This window comes from Giraffa tippelskirchi, chromosome 1 (assembly GCF_054371585.1).
Source record: "Giraffa tippelskirchi isolate mGirTip1 chromosome 1, T2T-mGirTip1v1.2.pri, whole genome shotgun sequence".
NCBI classification, from domain to species: Eukaryota; Metazoa; Chordata; class Mammalia; order Artiodactyla; family Giraffidae; genus Giraffa; species Giraffa tippelskirchi.
Window position 1 is genome coordinate 18348806 of NC_137275.1, and position 24970 is coordinate 18373775.

At 40.6% G+C, this 24970-nt stretch overlaps 1 protein-coding gene across 1 annotated transcript; it reads left to right on the plus strand.

Moving 5' to 3' along the window:
- The first annotated feature begins 36 nt into the window (after window positions 1–36).
- COQ2 (coenzyme Q2, polyprenyltransferase) lies at window positions 37–22116 on the plus strand. The gene is made up of 7 exons (XM_081582445.1): window positions 37–322; window positions 9062–9228; window positions 13383–13504; window positions 15041–15126; window positions 16955–17088; window positions 20472–20660; window positions 21546–22116. The coding sequence occupies exons 1-7, from the start codon at window positions 70–72 to the stop codon at window positions 21708–21710; spliced, it is 1116 nt and encodes a 371-aa protein (XP_081438571.1). The 5' UTR covers window positions 37–69; the 3' UTR covers window positions 21711–22116.
- The last annotated feature ends 2854 nt before the right edge of the window (window positions 22117–24970 follow it).

Below are 24970 nucleotides of genomic sequence, written 5' to 3' on the forward strand. Positions count from 1 at the left end.
CAGCCTGCCGCTGACCTGACGCTCGGGAATGACGTCAGGCCCCTGCGGGTCCAGGCTCTCCAGAGCGCCATGCTGGGCGCGGGCGGCGCGGGACTCGCGCGGGCTCTGCGGGCTGGGACGCAGGCATGGCTGTGGGGCGCGCGCGGCCGCTCCCTGGCCCTGGTGCACGCGGCCTGCGGGCCCCACGCTGCGGACTGGCAGCCCTCGGCCGGGCGGGGGCCGCGCGGGCGTCCGCTGAGCCTGTCTGCAGCCGCGGTCGTGAACTCGGCGCCCCGCCCTCTGAGGCCCTACCTGCGCCTCATGCGGTTGGACAAGCCCATAGGTGAGTGTGGACTGACGCGGCGGTCCGGGGGCTGCGGGCGTCGTGGAAATGAAGCCCGAAAGCCGCGACTTGGCCTGCAGATGCTCGATACCCTCGAGAGACCCGAACGGGGCGATCTCCGAAGTGCCCGGCCGGCCGTCACCCCTCCCTGAATCCCGAGCACCTGAGCGAGGCAGAAACTCCGCTCATTACACAGACCGTGTTTGTGAGCTGTGAATCTAGCGGAAATTCCGTGCCCGCATCCCTGCATTTGCGCAGATTTACAGTGTGCAAGCACTTCCACATTCATTATGTTTCGTCTTTCGCATCATGCTGCAAGGCCCCCAAAGCAAATGCAGAGGAAACCAAGGCTCTTTGGAGAGCCAGACCGGATGATGCTGACTTAGCTCGCCCTGCACTGTTTGTAGCACAAAGAGTTAATTCATTCGAATGCTGCAGGCATTGCAGTTGTGTACTACTTATCAGCTTACGGTCGCCTCCTAAGGGAGGATTTCCTTGACTTTTCTGTGTAACGTATTCACCTTTCACTTCAGTCTCTATCTCTTTATCTCTCATTTCTCTTCATAACCTTTGCCGCTAGCCCTATGCATTTATTGGTTGATACACTTTTCCAATACAGCATAAACTCTACTTATATGGAACTTTTATTTCTAGTGTCTAGAAGACCCTGGCAGTAATACTGAAAGATTGAAGTCCTACAGCATCGCCTAGACTTAGGGATAGAAAGAGCTGTGGAAACTGTCATTTCAAAGAACTCCCAGTCGGGTTTAAAAAAAAAAAAAGTAGGGTGAGTTGGGAAAGTATGGGATCAAATATAAGTGATACAGGTAGTAAATACAGCAGGAAAAGAGTAATTATTGTGAATCTTCATTGCTGGAAAAAGTTGAGAAGAAAGTGTACCTCAAAGCAGTGATCCCCGACATTTTTGGCATCAGGGACTGGTTTCCAGAAAGACAGTTTTCCTGGATGTTTGGGGCCATGGGGGAGTGGCATGGTTTCGGGATGATTCAAGTGCATTTTGGGCTTCCCTGGTGGCTCAGCAGGTAAAGAATCGCCTGCAATGTGGGGACCTGGGTTTGATCCCTTGATTGGGAAGATCCCCTGGAGAAGGGAACGGCTACCCACTCCAGTATTCTGACCTGGAGAATTGCATGGACTGTATAGTCCATGGGGTCGCAAAGAGGTAGACACAGCCAAGCAACTTTCACTTTCGCTTCACGTTTCAAGTGCATCACACTTATTGTGCACTTTATTTCTATTATTATGACATCAGCTTCACCTCAGGTCATCAGGCATTAGATCCCAGAGATTGGGGACCTCTGCCTCAAAGGACAGGTAGATTTTGCAGAGGAGGAAAGAGTTCCTCATTGGTGGGAGAATTATTTTTGCAAAGACTCAAGGGTAGAGTGTTGGTACACTAAGGATATAAGCTCGTCTGGAACCCCAGTTGAGCATAGAAAATAGTGGGCATCAAGACTGGATAAGAGCTGGATGGAATAAGAATGGACAGAGGGAAGGGTGGAGTGGAGGCTGAACTCCAGGTAATCTGGTTGATGGCATGTACCATTGCAGTGGATGGTAAATACATTCAAATGCCTAGATATAGTCCCTCCACCTTGGCTTAGCCAAGACCCCCAAATTAGGCCTTGTTTTTGGTATTCTAGATTTATGCACTACCAATTTGAGATCAGAGCACTAAGAATTGATAACAATCAGCAGTTAAAATGTAAAAGTCAATTAAATGATAGGCACGGTCCTTGTCATCATGACCCATGGCATTTTGGGGCTGGATTCAAGTTTATAGGCATAAAATTTTAAGCCTAATTCTAACCTGAAGCCTAATCGTTATTCTCTTGTTGGGATCTGTGTCACAGAGCCATAGTGTAGGCTTATGGGCATCTAATATCAGCAACTGCTCTAAGTCTCATTTCCATAAATCTCTGGCTTCTCCCTTAGAGGCTGGACCACATAATAAGAGACTGTAAAGAGTTTATATATGAGTAAAACTCTAGAGCCAGACTTCTTTGAATCTTCACTCTGCTCACTTGAGAGACCTCTGGTAAGTTACTTTACCCCTCTGGACCTTCATGTCTCATCTGTAAAATGAGGATACTAAGAATACTGACTTTGTAAAGTTGTCATGAGAATTTGTTAGTAAGTGTCAAGTCCTTAGAACAGTGCTTGACATAATTAATGCATGAGAATGTTAGCCATTACTTGAGAAATTGGAATTGGAGACGATTGGGTAAATAGTATTAAGTATGTTAGGAGGATACCTGCCTGCTTGCTTTGGTTCTAAATAAGATGACTGTGGGACTTATTAACAGTCTCAGTACTGTGCTGTGTGCTTAGTCGCTTCATTCATGTCTGACTTATTCCGAACCTGTAGACCGTAGCCCGCCAGGCTCCTCTGTCCATGGGATTCTCCAGGCAAGAATACTGGAGTGGGTTGCCATGCCCTCCTGCAGGGGATCTTCCCGACTCAGGGGTCGAACCCAGGTCTCTTACATCTCCTGCATTGGCAGGCAGGTTCTTTACCACTAGCCCCACCTGGTCAGTCTCAGTACTATTAGAATTCATTCAGCAAGCATTTTTTTGAGTCCCTACTGTATGCCAGGAATAATAAATTGACAGCAGTAGAATTCCAGATTTGATTTTTCTTTACTTAAATTCTTCTTTTGTGGGTATTATGTGTATGGTTTTATAATTTTATTTATTTATTTATTTATTTATTTTTGACCGTGCTGGGTCTTGGTTGCTGCGTGGGTTTTTCTCTAGTTGCAGCGAGCAGGGCTACTGTCTAGTTGTGATGCGTGGGCTTTTCATTGTGGTGGCTTCTCTTGTTGCAGAGCACGGGCTCTAGGCCCATGGACTTCAGTAGTTGCAGCGCGTGGGCTCAGTAGTGGGGATTCTCGGGCTCTAGAGCACAGGGTCAATAGTTGTGGTACATGGGCTTAGTTGCTCTGTGGCATGTGGGATCTTCCTGGATTAAGGATCGAACCCATGTCTCCTGCATTAGTAGGTGGATTCTTTACCACTGAGCCACCAGGGAAGCCCCTATGTGTGATGTTTTAATTTGCTGAAGTTTGCTCTTGTTAAAAAGTGGGTTTCACTGTTTTTCAGAAAGGATTACAACTTCCTACAACCATGTCACAGACTGCATTATTTCAGAAAGTTTCAGCAGGTGGCGCTCTTTCCACTAGATTGGTGGTATAACTGGTTTTACTGCATTTTTGGCTGTTGGTGTTGTCTTGAAGATAGTGTCTATTAGTACATGAATCTTAGACTCAGTTTATACAAGCTCTCTGGTCCACTCATCACCTTTCAGAATGCTTGCTCAATTTATTTGTAATTTCCCAGAGAGTTTAATTTTCTTTTTTTAAAAAAAATTTTATTGTGATAAAAGTCACATAACATAAATCATACTTTTTAACCGTATTTAACTGTACAGTTCAATGGGACTAAGTACATTCACATGGTTGTGCAGAGTTTTTACTTTTTCTGTAATGAATATATCTTTCTAAAACCTATTTGTATCCTCACTATCTTTCTTCATGGTAGAGAACAGAATGAAAATATCATGTTGATAATCAGTCGCTAAAGTGTCATAGGGAAGACAAAAACATGTTGCTGAGTATCAGGAGGGCAAAAGAAAAAAAAAGAATTCGTGGTTATGTAGAGATTTAGATATCCAGAGTGATAGTATGGACGCAGACTGCCTGGATTTGAATTCCAGCCACGTTGAATTCTGCCATGTTTTGTCTGTGTTGTTGTTCAATCACTAAGTTGTGTTGGACTGTCTCTGACCCCATGGACTGCAGCTCACCAGACTCCCCTGTCCTTCACTATCTGCCAGAGTTTTCTCAAATTCATGTCCATTGAGTTCGTGATGCTATCTAACCATTTCATCCTCTGCCGCCCCCTTCTCCTTTTGCCTTTAATCTTTCCCAGCATCAGAGTCTTTTCCAGTGAGTCAGCTCTTCTCATCAGGTGGCCAAATCATTGGAGCTTCAGCTTCAGCATCAGTCGTTCCAATGAATATTCAAGGTTGATTTCCTTTAGGATTGACTGGTTTGATATCCTTGCAGTCCAAGAGACTCAAGAGTCTTCTGCAGCACCACAGTTTGAAAGCTTCAGTTCTTCAGTGCTCAGCCTTCTTTATGTTCCAACTCTCACACCCGTAAATGACTACTCGAAAAACCATAGCTTTGACTCTACGGACTTATGTCAGCAAAGTGTTGTCTTTGCTTTTTAATATGCTGCCTAGGGGCTCAGAAGGTAAGGAATCTTCTTGCAGTGCAGGAGACCTGGGTTCAATCCCTGGGTCGGAAAGATTCCCCTGGAGAAGGGAATGGCAACCCACTCCAATATTCTTGCCTGGAGAATTCCATGGACAGGAGCCTGGTGGGCTACAGTCCGTGGAGCCACAGAGAGTCAGACACGACTGAGCAACTAACTCTTTCACTTTCGGGTTTGGCTAGGTTTGTCTTTGTGGCCTTGGACAAATTACTTTCTCAATGCTTCAATTTCTGTGTTTGTTAAATAAGTATAATAGCCTTCCACATATGTTTATTGTGAGAATCAAAAGTATTATATGACAGCACCTGTCGCAGGTAAACACTGAATTTGTAATTGTTTTTCATTATCACTGTCATTAGCATTGTCGTAACAACTCTAAGAGGTAGGTGTTCTTTCCCCTCTTTTGTAGATAAGAAAAACTGAACGTTCAAATTTAATATACTTGAGTGTCTGGTATCACTTTCACTTGCTGGGAGCAGACACTAGAACCTTCATTACAGAAACCTTCCTCATCTGTAGGAGCACCCTACAGCTTCCCATCAGTGCACGCGGAACCTATAATACAGACTTACGGTCAAGGAAATCTTGACACCAACATGAAATGCTATAGGTGGTTACACATCTTTGTCTTTAGAATTCTTTTTTTAAGTGAAACCTTCAGTTCTTATTGCACCAGGAAAATGCCTGTGAAGTAATGTCCTTTCTCTTCTGTCAGAACAGGTTCAGCTAGCCACACTCCTGTCCCTCTGAACTCTTCTGGTAGGTGCAGGGAAAAGGAAGTGCTTAAACCCACTGTGTGTTACTTAACCTCTCTGTGCATCTGTTTCCTCATCTGTAAAATGGGAATAATAATAGTGCCTACTTTATAAGGGTGTCTTTGACGATTCAATGAGTTTGTCTAGAGAGAGCATCAAGAGCACTGCCTGACACTTCACAAACATTTACCGAGCGTTATTGTTGTTACTGTTGGAGATGGAACACACTGAATGTGAGTCTATCCAGGACAACCTAAATTCAGCCCTAGACTGGTCCTTCCTGTGTTTTAGCCTCTCCTTGCCTTGCCTTTTCTGCAGTGTGTGTTTAAACCCCTTTTGGAAAAGCTTTCCTGATTGTTTCCTGCTCCATCCCCAGTTAACTTGGGTGGCACTGTTTTATGCCTTTGTAGGATCCTGTACTTGCCCTGTTGTTGAATTGGTCTATTTTATTGTTATTGTTTGCTTAACTGGGTTTCTCCCTTGTGATTTACAAGCTGTGCGAAGGGAGAAACCATCTCTCTCTTAGTCACCATTGTATTCCCAGTTCCTGGAACATCTCTGGTACAAAGCATGCGCTTTATAAATATTTGCAGATGAATAAAACTTAAATTTAATGAGGCTTAAACATGATCCTAAGGACTTTGTCATCTGACCGTTTTCATGCAGTATGTGATTTCTTTAGCCACGTGTCCTATTTCACTTTTTGAGGAGGAAGAGATTATCCTCCACCCTTCTCAGTTCAGTTCAGTTCAGTCACTCAGTCGTGTCCGAGTCTTTGCGACCCCATGAATCGCAGCACGCCAGGCCTCTCTGTCCATCACCATCTCCCGGAGTTTACCCAAACCCATGTCCATCGAGTCGGTGATGCCATTCAGCCATCTCATCCTTTGTCGTCCCCTTCTCCTCCTGCCCCCAATCCTTCCCAGCATTAGGGTCTTTTCCAATGAGTCAACTCTTCGCATGAGGTGGCCAAAGTATTGGAGTTTCAGCTTCAACATCAGTCCTTCCAATGAACACCCAGGACTGATCTCCTTTAGGATGGACTGGTTGGATCTTCTTGCAGTCCAAGGGACTCACAAGAGTCTTCTCCAACACCACAGTTCAAACGCATCAATTCTTCGGCACTCAGCTTTCTTCACCGTCCAATTCTCACATCCATACATGACCACTGGAAAAACCATAGCCTTGACTAGACGGACCTTTGTTGGCAAAGTAATGTCTCTGCTTTTAAATATGCTATCTAGGTTGGTCATAACCTTCCTTCCAAGGAGTAAGCATCTTTTAATTTCATGGCTGCAATCACCATCAGCAGTGTCTGACACTGTTTCCACTGTTTTCCCATCTATTTCCCATGAAGTGATGGGACCAGATGCCATGATCTTAGTTTTCTGAACGTTGAGCTTTAGGCCAACTTTTTCACTCTCCTCTTTCACTTTCATCAAGAGGCTCTTTAGTTCTTCTTCGCTTTCTGCCATAAAGGTGGTGTCATCTGCATATCTGAGGTTATTGATATTTTCTCCCGGCAATCTTGATTCCAGCTTGTGTTTCTTCCAGCCCAGCGTTTCTCGTGATGTACTCTGCATATAAGTTAAATAAGCAGAGTGACAATATACAGCCTTGACATACTCCTTTTCCTATTTGGAACCAGTCTGTTGTTCCATGTCCAGTTCTAACTGTTGCTTCCTGACCTGCATACAGGTTTCTCAAGAAGCAGGTCAGATGGTCTGGTATTCCCATCTCTTTCAGAATTTTCCACAGTTTATTGTGATCCACACAGTCAAATGCTTTGGCATAGTCAATAAAGCAGAAATAGGTGTTTTTCTGGAACTCTCGCTTTTTCGATGATCCAGCGGATATTGGCAATTTGATCTCTGGTTCCTCTGCCTTTTCTAAAACCAGCTTGAACATCTGGAAGTTCACGGTTCACGTATTGCTGAAGCCTGGCTTGGAGAATTTTGAGCATTACTTTACTAGCGTGTGAGATGAGTGCAATGTGTGGTAGTTTGAGCATTCTTTGGCATTGCCTTTCTTTGGGATTGGAATGAAAACCGACCTTTTCCAGTCCTGTGGCCACTGCTGAGTTTTCCAGATTTGCTGGCATATTGAGTGCAGCACTTTCACAGCATCATCTTTCAGGACTTGAAATAGCTCAACTGGAATTCCATCACCTCCACTAGCTTTGTTCATAGTGATGCTTTCTAAGGCCCACTTGACTTCACATTCCAGGATGTCTGGCTCTAGGTGACACCCTTCTAAGTTAAGTCTAAGAATTAAGTTGACATAAGACAGATTAATAGGAGATAATCAAACAAAAGTTTAATTGTATGAATGCTGGAGAGAGACCCAAGAAGACTGAGCAGCTCACCAAAATGGTCAAAATATCCTCATCTTAAATGCCATCTTCAGCTAAAGACATGGCAGGATATTGTGGGTAGTGGTTTAGAACCTCAAAGGGGTGGGGAGGAACATAATTCACTGGAGATAGAAAAGCAAATGTTCAATAAACAGTTATCTCTGGTCTCCAGGTCCTACCAAGTTTTCCGCAGCACAACTAGCCCATATTTTTTGCAGTTATCTGATGATAGCACTATTCTATAACAAGAAAACTTCCTCAATCTTCTGTTTCTTAAAGGTAATCAGCCTAAATTAATCCTCATGCTAGAGAGACACATTTGAGGGATTGGGGTAGGGGAGCGTTGTACTCTTTATATTTCTCAATAGGAAAGGAAGGCTTAGAACTTATCTAATAGGCACTATATCCAAACAGTCATTGAAAAATTTTCTTTTGAAAATAGGATATCTACTAAAGTTCATGTGTGAAATCTCCATTCCTATAGTCTCCTTGGTTTTAGCTTAATTTCATCTAGTTTAGGAGCTGAGTACCAGAACTACTCACATTTGTTCATGTACTGTTCTAGCAAAATATTAAAAAAAAAAAGGTTAATCCCTCTCTCCCCAGGTCATTTTCTCATATTGTATTAACAACAATAAATAAAGTTTTAGTCACTTTTTTGAGCAGGTAATACATGCAGCTAATAATGCATATGACACGATTCAAAAGGTACAAGGGTGTAAAGTGAAAACTAAGTCTTCTACTCCTTTTTCCCTACCAGTTCTCTTCCCTGAAAGCAATTGTTAGTATCAGTTTCTAATGTGTCCTTCCTGGCATAGTGAACATACATTCAAATGTATATATTTGTTTAATATGTGTATGCATGTGCCTATATATACACGTACACACACATATATAGTAAAAATTCTCAGCTTGCCCTCCATAGGATCATTGGTAACCTCATCAGAAATACATGAGTATCCAAATCCTCAGAGTATGTGTCAGACTTTGAGTTTTGTCAACCTGGTAGGTGAAAAATATTATCTCAATGTAATTTTGATGTGTATTTATCAGGTTGAGTATTTTTTCATTGGTATAAAAGCCATTTGCATTTTCCATTATGTTTTTTGTCCATTTTTTTCAGTTGGGCTGTTGATGTCTCTGCAGTTTCTGGGACCCCTACATATTAGGAGAATAGTCCCCTGTGACATGAGTTTCAGGTTTATTTTCCCAATTTTGTCATGTGGTTTTGACTTTGTGTTCCTTACTTCTTTTGGATGCAGCATTCAAGCAAATGAAAGCAGTTAACTAACTTGAATGTGTACCCTTTTTTGTCTCTTTATTTTTGCTCAGGAACCTGGCTGCTGTATCTGCCATGTACTTGGAGCATCGGTCTGGCAGCGGACCCAGGTTGTCTCCCAGACTGGTACATGTTATCCCTGTTTGGCACTGGAGCTGTTCTGATGCGTGGAGCCGGCTGTACTATTAACGACATGTGGGACCAGGACTATGATAAAAAGGTAGATTTGTCCCAGAAAGGCACAGAGGGGCTCTTCTCAGTTCTGCAGAGTAAGACCGTGGCCTGCCTTTTGAATGCCACATAAAGGGACAGGATCACTTAGTGTCCTCTCTGAAATCAGCATAACAAGTGCTAGTATCCTCTGAATAGCTGGTGTTGCAAAGTGCAGGGAGCTGCCTTTCTCTACACAGAAGCAGCTATGGGGGCCGTGTACACTTCCTTTTTACAACGTGAATTCAAACTTGTAAGGGCAGAGTAAGGATACTGGAAGTGAGATTGAAAATTCCATCCTGAACCTGTGGGTGTCTGAAACAACTGTCAGCCCTTCCTTTGAGAACTTTTGGGACCATAACTATTCCTGTGTAAATCAAACCTTAGTTTAAATGAACCAAGGCAGCCCTACTAGCATTTGCAAAACATAATTTCATCTTTTTTTTCTCCTTAGAAAAAACAATACATGCTTTCTCTGAAATACTTAGTACAAAAAATAGAAAGAATAGAAAATGCCAGCCTTCCTTATCTGCCTTCCCCAAGCCCCCAGAGAAAACTTCATTTAAAACTTGATACATTAGTTTCCCAAGGGAAAGGTCCATTTTGTTTGCCTTTTATTCCAGCAGCCATACTATAACAAATACAAGCTCATTAAATGCTTGAGTAAATAATCAAGTAAACTTTCAATTTGTAAGAAATCCAGGATGAATTATGTAAAGTAAATAATCATATAACACATAAAGTGAATAATCTTCCTGGGTTTGCCTTTCCTATAAGTCTGAGTTTTCCTTAAGTAGAGCACACCTATGATTTTTAGTTCACATTAGTATATTTTTTAATACAAAAACATTTATCAAATACCTACTGTGAATGAGACACAGTGACAGATTCTGGGATTGAGTGGATGAAAGATAACATTGCTGACTTCAGTTTAGTACTGTGTTCTTGCCTGGAGAATCCCAGGGACGGGGGAGCCTGGTGGGCTGCCGTCTGTGGGGTCGCACAGAGTCGGACATGACTGAAGCAACTTAGCAGCAGCAGCAGCAGCAGCTATCACGAGATGGTATACATAAAGAAACTTACTGAAAATCACCTACCTTACCTTAGCATCATGGAAGGGGTTAGAGAGAACTTTTTCAGGTAGGGTAAGGTGACCTTCAAACTATGACAGAATAAGATGCCAAAAATGAAGGCTGGCTGGAAGGTGAAGGTCACCCTAGGCAGAGGGAATAGCAGATCCAGAGGCATGGCTGTGAGCTAAAGTCTGTGATGCTTGATGGCTGCAACTGTGGGTTTGTGTGTATGGATGGAGGGTAGGACAGTGGCAGAGAGTCACATGATGCACAGTAAAGGCATCTCTATGTCTTGCTGACCCAGTTGGGATGCCTTGATCCATGCCAAGCGATGCATACTTTCTTAGTTTGGAGGTTTGCACATCCTGGTTGGTTTTTCATTCTGTATGACCATATGAACGAGACTTCTAGTGTATATCACTTCAGAATAATTATTGAACACATTTAGAGCAGGTTGGTGTCCGTTTCCTGATTGTGATATTGTAAAGTTTTGCAGAATGTTCCCCTTGGAGGAAACTGGATAAAGGATACATAGGCTCTCTATATTTCTTAAAATACAGAGTTTTTTTTTTTAATTTATTTTCTATTTTTTAACTTTACAATATTGTATTTGTTTTGCCATACATCGACATGAATCCACCATGGGTATACATGTTTTCCAGAGATTTTTTAAATTGCATATTAATCCACAAATTGTCTCCAAAAAAGTTTAATTAAAAATTTAATTAAAAAATAACATAATTAACTTTAACATAATCAAACCAACCAACTTTTTCTACTTCTAAAATTAACAAAATAGAGCCATTTTAGTTTTCTCTTAAGTGATTTTTTTCCTCCCTAGATAAAAGGGAACTGATTAGATATCTTACATCTCCCCCATGCCATTTTTCACTGGTTAGAAGAATCCAGAGTCTATGTTGACATACAGCAGAGCACTTAAGTGAGTGTTTTATAGCTGTGGTTTTGCTAACATGAATTTTAAAATGTTATGAGCATCTCTGAGGGAGTGGGTTAAAAAACTTGGTCAAATTGTAATGCTTACCTTACAGTTTCTTAAAGGCTGTGTATCCTTAAGTATATGTTTATGGCTGAAGGTTTTGCTTAATATGTATGTGTGTTAGTCGCTCAGTCATGTCCGACCCTTTGCGACCCCATAGACTGTATCTCTCCAGGCTCTTCTGTCCATGGAGTTCTCCAGTCAAGAATACTGCAGTGGGTTGCCATTTCCTTCTCCATTTGGTTAATATAGTAGATGACTAAATAAATTGCTAATACATTAAATAAGTGAATTGCTCTCAGGTTATATGGGCTAAATGTGTTTTGTTGATAAGGTATGTAGTCTGCTAGTCATGTGATAAACATGTCCAAAAATCACAGTGCACAGATGTTAATGATTTGGTTTTATCAGCTGTGAGCATTCTAGTTTCATAAAAACCACATAGAATGTGTTTTTTGATTATCATGTTACACCATTTTTAGTCTTTTGATGGGTGCTTTATTTTCAGCTCTCAAGTTTAGCCAGGCAGTTTCCATCTTACTAAAGGGGCAGTGTAATCTTGTGATTAGAACCGTGGTTGGTGGGACTGGACTGGCTGTGCCATCTTCATATCTGTGACCTTGGGAAGTTACTGAGCCTCTCTGTCTCAATTTCCTAAAACTTAGAAGTGGCAAGAACTTCGAGTGGCTTAAAGACAGTCGTTACAAGGATTCAACAATGAGATGTATGTATAACTCTTAGATTGAGTAGCATACTGTTAACACTCAATTATTGGCAGGAATAAGCATAATACCCTAAGTCAAATATAAGAACATAAATATTATTTCCACTTGAAACTACAGGAACCAAACTGAGGATAAAATATCTAGTCTGGCACTAACCAAGATGAATCATTACAGTTTCCGACAAACTGTTTCATTGCACAGTGAGGCATACTCTAAATCAGGTCAGTACATTTTTTCTATAAAGGACCAGATAGTAAATATTTTAGCTTTGTGGGCCGTGCAGTCTTTGTTGCAACTACTGCATTCTGTTGCAGCATGAAAGCAGACACATACAATATGTAAGAAAATGGATGTGTCACTGTTTCAATAAAATTTTAATTGTGGACACTGAAATTTGAATTTCAGCCTATTTGCATGTGGCACAATACTTTACTCTTTCTTTGATTTACTTTCAATCACCAAAAAAAAGTAAAAGCCATTCTTAGCTCATAGTGCCATATAAAAACAGAAGGCTGAATTTGACTCACAGGCCGTAGTTTGCTAAACCCTTGACATAAATCATACAAAATTATGTTATATTAATTACAATTAATATTTATGGCATCAGACATTGCACTGTGAGGTAGGGGCTATTATTACCTCTTCCTCTCTTTCTGTTTTTCCTTTAGTAAGTAAATAACCTAAACCTGAGGGAGGTCAAGTAATTTGCCAGAAGTCACAGAGCCAATAAGTGATGGAATTGGATTCAAATACTAGGCTCTCTGATACCAGATCCTGAGTTCTCAACTTCCAGCAGCGCTGAAAATTTTGTTTGTGCTGTTTATTTGTGGTTGAGTTTAGAATAATCACAAGGTTTCAAACCCCGGCTCCCTGCATTGGGAATTCGGAGTCTTAGCCTCTGGACCACCAGGGAAGTCCCATTCCTGCTTTCAGACTCAGATAATCTGTCTTCTTTCTTCATGTTTGACATTTGATTGCAGTGCTTCCCATACTCGAAGCATTCGCATGATAGCACCCTTATCTGACATGCTCTGCAGTTTCCTTTCCTGACAATCCCGTTATTTTTGTCCCTCATTGCTCTGTGGAAATTGAGCATATACTTGCTAAGCTGGGAAGCTAAATAGTTAGATCAGGAAGTTGTTTTGTTTGTAGATGGGGATGGGCGACAGAAAGAGGAATGAATGGTGGGACTTTTTAGTTCTTTTCAAAGCTGTTTTAAATAGGAACTTTAATTCTTGGCAGTCCTTCCAGCATTCACTTTTTATTCATGTATCTGTCTTAGTGGGTACCATGGGCCAGTCTCGAGTCAATGTTTAAGTAAATAATTGAGCTATTTCTCGACACTAAGGGATCTGTTTTATGTGTTAAGGTTACAAGAACAGCAAGTCGCCCAATAGCTGCTGGAGACATTTCAACTTTTCAGTCCTTTGTTTTTCTTGGGGGACAGCTGACCTTGGCCCTGGGCGTTCTTCTGTGTCTGAATTACTACAGGTACAGTAAATGTGTTTTTCATAATCATGCATAAAATCTCTCGTTTCGTACAGAAGTAGATGTAAGATAGAATTGAAATACCTGAATCACAAAGTTGTTTATTACCTAATCAAGCGTGTGTCAAGTTAACCATCTAAGTAAATCACCTCATGTTGTATAAAGTCAGGAATGCTTTCGGCCAAAGGAGTGACGAGATCAGCAATTTCGTTTATCCTACACCATCTCCAGGACTTGCACTGTGCTTCCCTGAAGGACTCAAGCACTTTCCTAGGTTTTCTAGGTCCATGCGTGGGAATGTGTGTATAAACCCATTTGTAAAATTTTACCTATCCACATGGTTTCTCTGAAGTGGTAGGGACAGGAGAGGCAGGAATGATTGTACTCAACTTTGCAAAAAGAGGAACTGGGTCTTTCCCAGAATCATATTCCTAATCGGTGACAGAACAAAAAAGGACTCATTTGTGTACCTCTTAAACACAGACAGAATTAAACTTTTGTGTATCAGATGGCTGCTTATTACATAGTGCTTCAATAAGACAGAAAAGAGGAGGAGCTCAGCGAATATGGAGACTAGACTTACTGCATATCTTATTCTGTTATCAGTCTAGTGATAACACTTTGAAAGATTATTCCTGAAGAGGTAATGCCGGGTGAGCTGTGAGCATCCTGAGAACATCTGATGTTGTTGTCCTTTCCTAGGTGCTTTGTGACCTTATCTTCCAGAGAAATAATGCCTTGTCATGCATACAAGGAGGGGTATTTGAACTCCCATTCTCTGTTAGGACATCTCAGTTTACCTGCTGTCTCAGTGTTTTAAAGCAAAATTTAGACAGGCAGTAGCATATGGGGAATATCGTGTTGGATGCTGGGGCCAGATGCCTTAGACCTGAGTCCAGCCCTGCTGCTGACTAGCTGTTATGACACGTGGCAAATTACTTTCTCTTTGTGTTTTAGTTTTTGCATCTGCCAAAAAAAAAAACACAAAACCAACCAAGTAGGATAAAACTGCCCATCTCTTAGGGTTGTGGTGAAGATTATTATGACTTAACATATGTGGCACAGTTAGAGTAGTCCTAATACATGAAAGCAATATATGTGTTAGCTATTCTTATTTTGTTTGGTTGTTTATAACACTGAAGATGTTTTCTTTTAAGTTATTTTTAATTGGAGGATAATTGCTTTACAATGTTGTGTTAGGTTAGTTTCTACCATACAACAATGCGAATCAGCCATAAGTATACATATATACCCTCTTTCTCTCAAACCTCCCTCTCACCCCTCACCCCTCATTGCACCCCTCTAGGACATCACAGAGCACTGAGCTGAGCTCCCTGTGTATAGCACTTCAGGTATTTTCTGATCATCCTTTATACTAATTAAAGTTCAGGAATCAAGGTCTAGGAAGAAAATTTTACCAAATAAAAAGGTATTAGTTAAGATAAATAATTTCCTAATTAGTGTTACTATTGTTATCTTTTAGCGATTTTTAAGAGATGGTGACACTAATCTTCTTAATATTTTTTTTCTTGATTTCAGTATAGTTCTTGGAGCAGCATCCCTACTTCTTGTCATCACCTACCCGCTAATGAAACGAATTACATACTGGCCTCAGTTAGCCTTGGGTGAGCTTGGAATAACTACATAAGTATCTCCTTCAATACCCTCAAGCTATACTTTTATCTATAATGTCATACACGTGTATGTGTAATGTGACAGAGATAAAATGTCAGGTCAGTCGTGAAATTTTCCAAACCAGGAATAGATTTTCATATTTTAAAAGAGGGCAATTAGCTGCTTTTATTGGCTAAAAAATCTTGGACGTTTACTAAGGTCATCATCATTATTTCCTGAAATGTTCTTAAAAAATCTGGGTATGTCATGAAGAAAAAAGTTAGTGGCCTTGAGCCTACCCGTTTCTTCAGGTGATTGATGTGGATGCCCTGAAGATGCAGTGGACTGAGAACAAGGGTCACGGTGTGTGAGAGCTTCCTCCCTCTCTGTGAGGCCTTCCTTAGACTTAGCCAGTCTCTCTCATAGCACTCTCGTGTGGCTCTTACTCATTTCAACAGCAGCAGTTCAACAGGAAGATACTGAGAGCCTGCCCTCTCTCTCCGTTAATAAACTGTAAACGCCTAGAAAATAAAGTATTCTTTATATATGGATGGTGCTGCATCTAACGTAGCACTTGGCACATCACAGTTATCAACAAATATGTGTTGGTAGAAAGAGGAAGATAGGTACGTAAGTCAAAATCTATTGCAAAAATAACTGTTCCTAGACTTTGCTATTCTATTTCTAGAATAATGTTGAAAAGAGTATTGAGAAAGCTAGTATATTTACTTCTAAGTATTTATTGAAACCCTAACTTTTACTTTGTGTCAGGAATCATTGGAGAAGGCAATGGCACCCCACTCCAGTACTCTTGCCTGGAAAATCCCATGGACGGAGGAGCCTGGTAGACTGCAGTCCATGGGGTCGCTAAGAGTCGGACAGGACTGAGCGACTTCACTTTCACTTTTCACTTTCATGCACTGGAGAAGGAAATGGCAACCCACTCCAGTGTTCTTGCCTGGAGAATCCCGGGATGGCGGTGCCTGGTGGGCTGCCGTCTATGGGGTCGCACAGAGTCAGACACGACTGAAGCGACTTAGCAGCAGCAGCAGCAGCAGGAATCATACCAAGTGCTAGAAAAATAAAAATGAAACACATTCACCATCTTGAAGGAGCAAGTCCCTCAGGTACCTCAGACTCAGTGAGTCCCAGACATCTTTTCTCAGATACCCTTTTTTTTTCCTCCTACGTTGCCTGTTTCCACTTAGAACCCCTCTTCCTCAGCTGGTGAAGTGCCTCTCGTCTGTGGTCAGCGTGCCTGAGGGACTTGCAGGTTGCAGATGTCTAGCAGGCAGTTCAGTATCTGATCTGAAGCTGAGGGAAGAGATTAGGCTGACACATAGATATTTAGGAGTTGTCGCCATGTGGATGTTTGTTTATAGTCCTTAGAGAGGGTGTAAGGAACCAGTGTTCCTGTCTGTACTCTTGTTTCTGTAACTTGGAGGGGAGATACAGCAGTAAAGGAAAGGACACGGGAGTTTGACTCAGGTCTGAGTGCAAACCCTAAGGCATCTACTATTTATTGGTTGTGTCAGGCGTCTTACTAAGTAGGACACATGTTCTTCCCACGAACCCCCCCCTATTTACCATGGGATATTATTCTCTCTGTTAACAATGTAAATTTTAATTAACCTTTCTGGTTCTGTTTTCCTGTTTTGTAAAATGTTGCTAATAACTACCATAGACACTTGGGAGAATTTAAGAAAGAAACATGAGAAAGCAGCACACACACAACCTAATACATGGAAGCACTTAACACATGCGGATGCCTCCTTCCTTCCCTGTGGAATTCTGAAGTACATTTAGACTTTTCTTCTCTTTCTGTTTCGCTAATTGTAGGGTTGACATTTAATTGGGGAGCGTTGCTTGGATGGTCTGCTATCAAGGGCTCCTGTGATCCATCTGTTTGCCTTCCTCTTTATTTTTCTGGAATTATGTGGACTCTGATATACGATACTATCTATGCCCATCAGGTAAAGAAATACCCTTTTTTGTAACTTTGGTTTAACTGTTGTTTTTTTAAAAAGAACTTTAAAATAAGAACCAAATTAAAAGGAAAGGTTTTTTCTTTAGGCTTTTTTAAAAAAATTGAGGTAATTGGTTTATAACGTTACATGTGTCATTTGTACAGCATTGTATTTTGCCTTCTGTATACACTTCAGGGTACTTACCACCAAAAGTTTAATTTCCACCCATCTCCATACTGTTGACTCCCTTTATCCATTTTGCCCTCCCCACTGCCCCTTGCCTTCTGGTAACCACTAATCTGTTCTCTGTATCTATCTATGTGTTTAGTTTTGTTTTGTTTGTTCATTTATTTTTTTTAATATTCCACATGTGAGTGAAATCGTACGGTATTTGTCTTTTTCTGTATGACTTTTTATTTAACATAATATTTTATGTAGCATAATACCCTCAAGATCCATCTATGTTGTTGCAAATGGCAAGAGTTTATCTTTTTTATGGCTAAATAGTATTCCATTGTATGTATATAACACATCTTTGTCAATTCATCTGTTGATGGGCACTTATGTTGCTTCCATATCTTAGCTTGTATATAATGCTGTGATAAACATTGAGGTACATATGTATCTTCTTGAATTAGTGTTTTTGTTTTCTTCATTAGATACCCAGAAGCGGAATAGTTGGGATCATACAGTAATTCTGTTCTTAACTTTTTGAGACATCTCCATACTGTTTTTCCACAGTGACTGCACCTATTTATATTCCCACCAGCAGTGCACAAGGGCTCCTCTTTCTCCCTCACCTTGTCAACACTTGTTATTTCATGTCTTTCTGATAGCCGTTCTAACAAGCATGAGGTGATACCTCTTTGTGGTTTTGGTTTGCATTTCCCTATTGATTAGTGATGCTGAACATCTCTTCATATGCCTGTTAGCCATCTGTATGTGTTCTTTAGAAAAACTCTTCAAGGCAATGTCTGTTCAGACCCTTTGCCCATTTATTAACTAGGGTTTTTTTTTTTATTGTTGAGTTCTTTATGTATTTTGAATATTAACACCTTACTGGATATATGATTTGCAAATATATTCTCCCATTTGGTAGTTTGTCCTTTCACTTTGTTGATGGTTTCCTTTGCTGTGCAGAAGCTTTTTAGTTTGGTGTAGTCTTATTCATTTATTTCTGCTTTTGTTTTGCTTACCTAAGAAGATATATCCAGAAAGATATTACTAAGACTGACATCAGTCAGGAGTGTACTGCCCATGTTTTCTTCTATGAGTTTTATGGCTTCAGGTCTTACATTCAAATCTCTAATTCATTTTGAGTTACTTTTTATATATGATATAAGATAGTGGTCTAGTTTCATTCTTTTGCATGTGGCGGTCTAGTTTTCCCAACACCATTTATTAAAGAAAGTTTTTTCCATTTTATGTTCTTTGCTCCTTTGTTGTAAATTAATTGTCCATGTATAGGTGAGCTTATTTCTGGGCTCTCAGTTCTGTTTCCAGTGATCTATATGTGTCTGTTTTTCTGCCAGTGCCATGCGATTTTGACTGATAGCTTTGTAGTATAATTTGAAATCAGGATATATGATACCTCCAGCTTTGTTCTTTTTTCTCAAGATTGCTTTGGCTTTTTACAGTCTTTTGTAGTCCCTTACAAATTTTAGGGTTTTTTTGTTCTGTTTTTATGAAGAAAGTTGTTGGTATTATGATAGAGGTTGGATTGACTGTAGATTGCTTTAGGAAGTATGGGTATTTTAGTAATTTTAATTCTTTGAATCCATGAGCATGGAATATTTTTCCATTTCTTTGTGTCTTCATTTCTCTTAATAATATCTCATATTTTCAGAGTACAGGTCTTTCACCTCCATGGTTTAATTTATTCCTAGGTATTTTGTTGTTGTGACTGTAAATGAGATTCTTTTCTTAATTTCTCTTTCTGCAAGCTCAGTGTATAGAAACAACAAATTTTTATATATCAAATTGGTCCCCTACAGCTTCACTGTACACATTTATAATTTCTGATAGTTTTTTGGCAGCGTCTTTAGGGTTTTCTATATATGAAACCATGTCATCTGCAAATAGTGATTGTTTTACTTCTTCCTTTCCAATTTGGGTGTCTTTTCTTTCTTTTTCTTGCTCAACTGCTCTAGCGAGGAATTCCAGTACTATGTTGAATAAAAGTGGCAGGAATGGGTCTCCTCATCTGGTTTCTCATCCTGGAAGGACAGCTTTCAGATTTTCATCATTGAGTATGTTTGCTGTGGATTTGTCTCATATGACCTTTATAATGTTGAGGTACATTCCCTCCATGCCCGCTTTGCATGCAGTCTCTAATGTAACATGACCGTGATTACAACAATAAATAGAAATGCTTACAAATAAAGTTGCTAGAGGAGACCAGTCCACCACGTGTGAGTGTATCATCAAGACCTAGCTCTACTTAAACAGGAAAGATTTGACGGGAGAAGCAAGGAATAAACTGAGCTGGAAGTGAAATCTGAATGGATGTGGTTAGCTAGCAAGTGATCATTTTTCTACATGTTTGATTTTAGCAAGATTGAAATATATAGGAAATTATCAAGGTTTGAGAACTCTGAAGGAAAGAAGAGCTATGTGAAGAATTAGACTTGAGTTTGATTTCTAATTTAGTAAAAGTAAAAAGTCAGTATAGGATTGTAGAAGTACAGTGATATATAGAAATAGACCTGGAAGATCATTTTAGCAGTAACATTTAACTTCGATTTGGCCTGCACATTCATTTTTTATCAACTGTGTTTCTGAGTTGCTGTCATTTTTCACATACTTACTTATATCTACATGGTTTTTATGTTTTTATTTTTTCGTTATGCTGGGTCTTTGTTGTGGCACATGGGCTTTTCTAGTTGAGGCTCGAGGGCTCTCTTATTGCAGCACACGGTCTTAGTTGCCCTGTAGCATGTGGGATCTTAGTTGTCCGACCAGGGATCAAACCCATATCCCCTACATTGAAGGTGGGTTCTTTACCACTGGACCACTAGGAAGTCCCTACATGGTCTTTAAAACACAGTTTCTTCTGGAATTAAGATGTTAGTAATAGTTGCACAAGGCTTCTCAGGTGGCCCTAATGGTAAAGAACCCTCCTGCCAATACAGGAGATGCAGGTTTGATCCCTGGGTCAGGAAGATGCCCTGGAGGAGGGCATGGCAACCCACTTCATTACTCTTTCCTGGAGAATCCCATGGACAGGGGAGCCAGGTGGGCTGTAGTCCATAGGGTTGCCAAGAGTTGGATATGATTGAAGTGACTGAGCATGCACACACGCACTGAATTACATGCTTCAAAATGGTGAACTTTGTGGTATGTGAATTAAATCTCATTAAAATCAATTTCTTACTGCTTTCCAATATTAGGATAAGAAAGATGATGCTTTGATTGGGCTTAAGTCCACGGCACTGCGGTTCCGTGAAGACACCAAGAAGTGGCTCAGTGGCTTCAGTGTGGCCATGCTGGGGGCACTGAGCCTGGTGGGAGTGAACAGTGGTCAGACTGTGCCCTACTACACTGCCCTGGCTGCTGTAGGAGCCCATCTGGCTCACCAGGTTTGGTCTTTTTCTTTCCTTTCCCTCTTTTTTCATTGGCATAAATTATAAAAATCATTTAAACAAAATGCCCTCTGTGTTTTACCAAGCTAGACACTTCCTAAAACAATTGCTTGGTTTATGCTGATTCGACTGTCCCTTCCCTGCCCCAGTATGCCATATAAAAAAGCTAGCTGTATTATTTTAGAGAAACAGTATAAACCTAAACCTAGATAATTTTTTCCTTCTGATTTTCTTGGAATTATTTCTGATGCATATCTAGAAAAATTTGAGCAATGTCTTAAGGTTGTGGCTCGAGTTGAATTACTCCAAAAGCAAACTGATCAACACAAACATGTTTTTTAAATGTGGGCATCTATTGATGATTAGCAAACTAATCACTCACATGTTCGGGTCCCACTGGCATTGAGACCAAGGCAAGATAAGACACAAAATGCTGAGCTGTAAACAGAGTGAGGGCCAGGTACATTAAATATCTCCTGATGCATTGGACAGCCCTGCTCAGTAGAGAGCTGTCCTGCCCAAACGTAACTTGCTCTCCTGTTGAGAAACATTGCTGCAAAGAATAAAGCTAAAATGGAGGGTAGGAGCTGGGGGAAGCAGATCTGAGATCAATCAGTGTAAGGAAGAACTTTCTAAATAGAACTAAAAATAGCCTGTGTTGCCTCTCCAAGTGTTCCTCCACCTGTCAAATGCTGGTTTTTAGGACAGCTTAAAAGCTATACATTAAAAGATATGGTCGATTGTTTTCTACGTTGGGAAATAGTCTCAGGTGCATTAAGGGCTTCCCATTGCTTAAAATTCTACAACGTTATCTTCTTCATAGTGATGTGTTTATCTGTGATGATGCTGAGGTCTCACACAGCATGTGCTCTTTTCTCCTAGATTTACACTCTGGACATCCACAGACCTGAGGACTGTTGGGAAAAGTTCACCTCCAACCGAACAATAGGACTAATAATTTTCTTAGGGATTGTCCTTGGGAATGTGTGGAAAGCAAAAGAGACAGATGAAACAAAGAAAAATAGAGCAAATAGAATAGAAAATTAGCAGATTAAGTTTATCTTGGGATTTTAAAAGCAAACTTTTACAAAACACTTTCAGGTCTTGTTACCACGTAATTAGATTTGAATAAGTCTTATAGTATGTTACTGAATGACAAACCAGTACATGACGTTTTAGAGCATTTTGGCCTAGATTTTAGTTCAAGTATGTACATGTCAGATTCTTCTCCTGTCACAAGAACCAGGGACTGTTTAGGATTTGCAGTGACCGGGAATATTTAAATTAATGCTTTCTTCCTGTTGTAATCCTCATCTAGAGTTACAGGAATTACATGATTTTTAGCACTTTAGCAATAAAAACTCATATATGTCTCATCTAAATGAATGTCTCTAGGAAAGTGGACTCTCTTTTTAGGGGAAAAATAAAAGCTGCTACAGAAAGTTGGACCTTACTGTTCTTTGCATTGACCTTTACTTACTGCCAAAAGCTGTAATTCAGGAAACCATTTTGGTTTTTATATTTTAGGATAATTTAAGTAGGTAAATAATTTTTTTTTTTTTTTTACCTATTCTACCTGTATATACTGCTGTTATTTCCAATCCTGACATTTATTTGCAAGGCCTCTGTGTGCAGCTATAGGGACTAGAATAGGCAAGTGGTCACCAGGGACTATTTTAGTTTCTGTTAATTTTTTATCTCAGCTGATTGTAATTTATAGGATAGCGGTATATTGGTTATGTATAATAATTATTTCTTTCCTTGCCCCCTTCAGAATATTCTCAACACAGCAGCCAGAATCATTTTTTTAAGTCCTCTATCAGATCATGTCATTGCTCTGCTCAGAACCCTCCAGGACCTTCCCAGTCACTGAGTACAAACTAAAAGTCTAGTCATGTGGCAGGCCCGCCGTGATCTGGCCTTGTTTATGACTTGTCTTCTCTAGGGGAGTCTTCCCGACCCAGGGATCGAACCTGAGTCTCCTGCATTGCAGACAGATTCTTTACCATCTGAGCCACCCGGGAAGCACCCATTAGATAGAGCTTGGTATATGTTAAAACCTGTTAAGGGCTGAATTGTTTTGCCCTAAAATTCATATAGTGAAGTTGTAACCTACCCTCAGTAACACAGAACATAACCATATTTGGTGACAGGGTCTTTCTTTAAAGGTTAGTAAGTGAAAAATGAGGTTCTTGGGGTAGGCCCTAAACCATTGTGACTGGTGTCCCTATCAGTAAATCTGGATACACACAGAGACACAAACACAGAGAGATGACTGAACACACAGGGAGAAGACGGTCGTCTACAAGCCGAGGAGAGAGGCTTCAGAAACCAGCCCTTTCAGCACCTTGACCTCAGGCTTCTGGCCTCCAGAACATGAGAAAGTGAATGTGGTTTTTAACCACCCTTTTGTTATGGCAGCCCAAGCAAACTTAATACCAAGCTGTAGCACTGAACTGTAACAGAAAAGATACTTTATGAAGGCAGTTACTAGAAAGTGCTCCTTTTCCACCCTGACTGTGACTTTTTTGTCTCAAAGCACAAGTTTTATAACCCATACGGTGCCCATAACAGTAGTAAGCTGAATACAACCCTCCAAAGATGTCTATGTGCTAATGCCAGAGCCAGAAAATGTATCACCTTATATGGTAAAGGAGCTTTGCAGATATAATTGAGGAGGATCTTGAGGCAGGGAGATTATCCTGGCTTATCCAGGCGGCTGCAGTGTAATCACAAGGGCCTTTCCAAGAAGGAGGCAAGGTCAAGTCAGTAGTAGGAGATGTGATGACAGAAGCAAAAGGTTAGAGTGAGGCCATAAAGGGTTCACAAGCCAAGAAATGTGGGTGGCCTTTAGAAGCTGAAGAAAAGGACACGGCTTATCCCCTCTGAGCCCCTTGAGGGTCCCAACCCTGTTGACACCTTAACTCTAGTGCCATGAGACTGAGTTTGGACTTCTGACCTCCAGAACTGTAAGATCATAAATTTGTGTTGTTTAAAGCCACTAAATTTGTGGTAATTTGTTGCAGTGTCAACAATTAAACTAATAGAACAATTATTTGAGCTCTATTGACTTGTCCTCTGAACTCTTGGTACCAGTGGAGCAGTGGCTGAGAATGCAAGTCCAAGTGACAGCTCACCTGGGTTTGAGTCTCTCCTTTAACATGTACCAGTTACCTGATCTCCCTGTGGTTCAGTTTCTCAAATGGGGCTAAATATAATCTTGTAGATTTCAAAATCATCTGTCTGAAAGCAGATTCTGTAATAACTGGGACTTTGTGTTATTCACTAAAATAGCCCCAATATAGCACACTGTAGACATTCAATAAGTATTTGTAATTTATCGTACATCAGTGAGCTAACATTTCAATACATGCCAGAACCAGGATTAAGTGCCACCGTTAGAAATTATGAATGGTGTTCAACAACACATTAAAAAATTCACAATGTGAGGCACCATAATAAAAGTATGGATTTTCATGTTGTTTAGTCGTTTAGTCATGTCTGACTCTTGCAAGCCCATGAACTGTAGCCTGCCAGGCTCTTCTGTCCTTGGAATTCTCCAGGCAAGAAGTCTGGAGTGGGTTGCCATTTCCTTCTCCAAGGGATCTTCCTGACCCAGGAATCGAACCCAGGTCTCCTGCATTGCCAGCAGATTCTTTACCAACTGAGCCATCTGGGAAGCCTAGATTTTCATGTACACATGATTAAAATATGTAAACATATATATAATTAAGACTAAAGAAACAAAAATAGATACATCATGGGTAATAGGTTAGTATAATATGGCTTTATAATAACATTAGATAGGCACTGGTCCTAAATTTCATGTTTTAAACTAATAAATGAATGTAAACTTTCGTTCTTCCTATGGCATCACCGACTCAAGGGACCTGAGTTTGAGCAAGCTCCGGGAGATGGTGAAGGACAGGGAAGCCTGGCGTGCTGCAGTACGTGGGGTCTCAAAGAGACGGACACAACTGAGCGACTGAACAGTAACAGCAAGATGTTATTTCTGGGCTTAACTGGTGGCTCTGCTGTGTATGTTCTGCTGCCCAGTGTAGCCACTGGCCACATGAGTTGATCAAGCACTTGACGTGTGGCTTGTCTTAATTGAGATGTCCTGTAAGTGTTAATTAAATACACACCAGATTCCAAAGACTTAGTGTAAAAAGTGCAAAATATCTCGGTAGTAATTTACTGATTTTAAGAAGAAATCACATTTTTGTATATTGAGTCAAATATATTATTACAATTAATTTTACTTGTTTTTTAAATGGGGCTACTAGAAAAACATTGTATTGCACTAG

Coding starts and splice junctions, on each gene's coding strand:
- COQ2 (XM_081582445.1), top strand. CDS start 70: ATGCTGGGCGCGGGCGGCGCGGGACTCGCGCGGGCTCTGCGGGCTGGG. Junction 13,505..15,040: donor CTGTGTCTGAATTACTACAG/GTACAGTAAATG, acceptor TCTTGATTTCAG/TATAGTTCTTGGAGCAGCAT. Junction 20,661..21,545: donor GAGCCCATCTGGCTCACCAG/GTTTGGTCTTTT, acceptor CTTTTCTCCTAG/ATTTACACTCTGGACATCCA.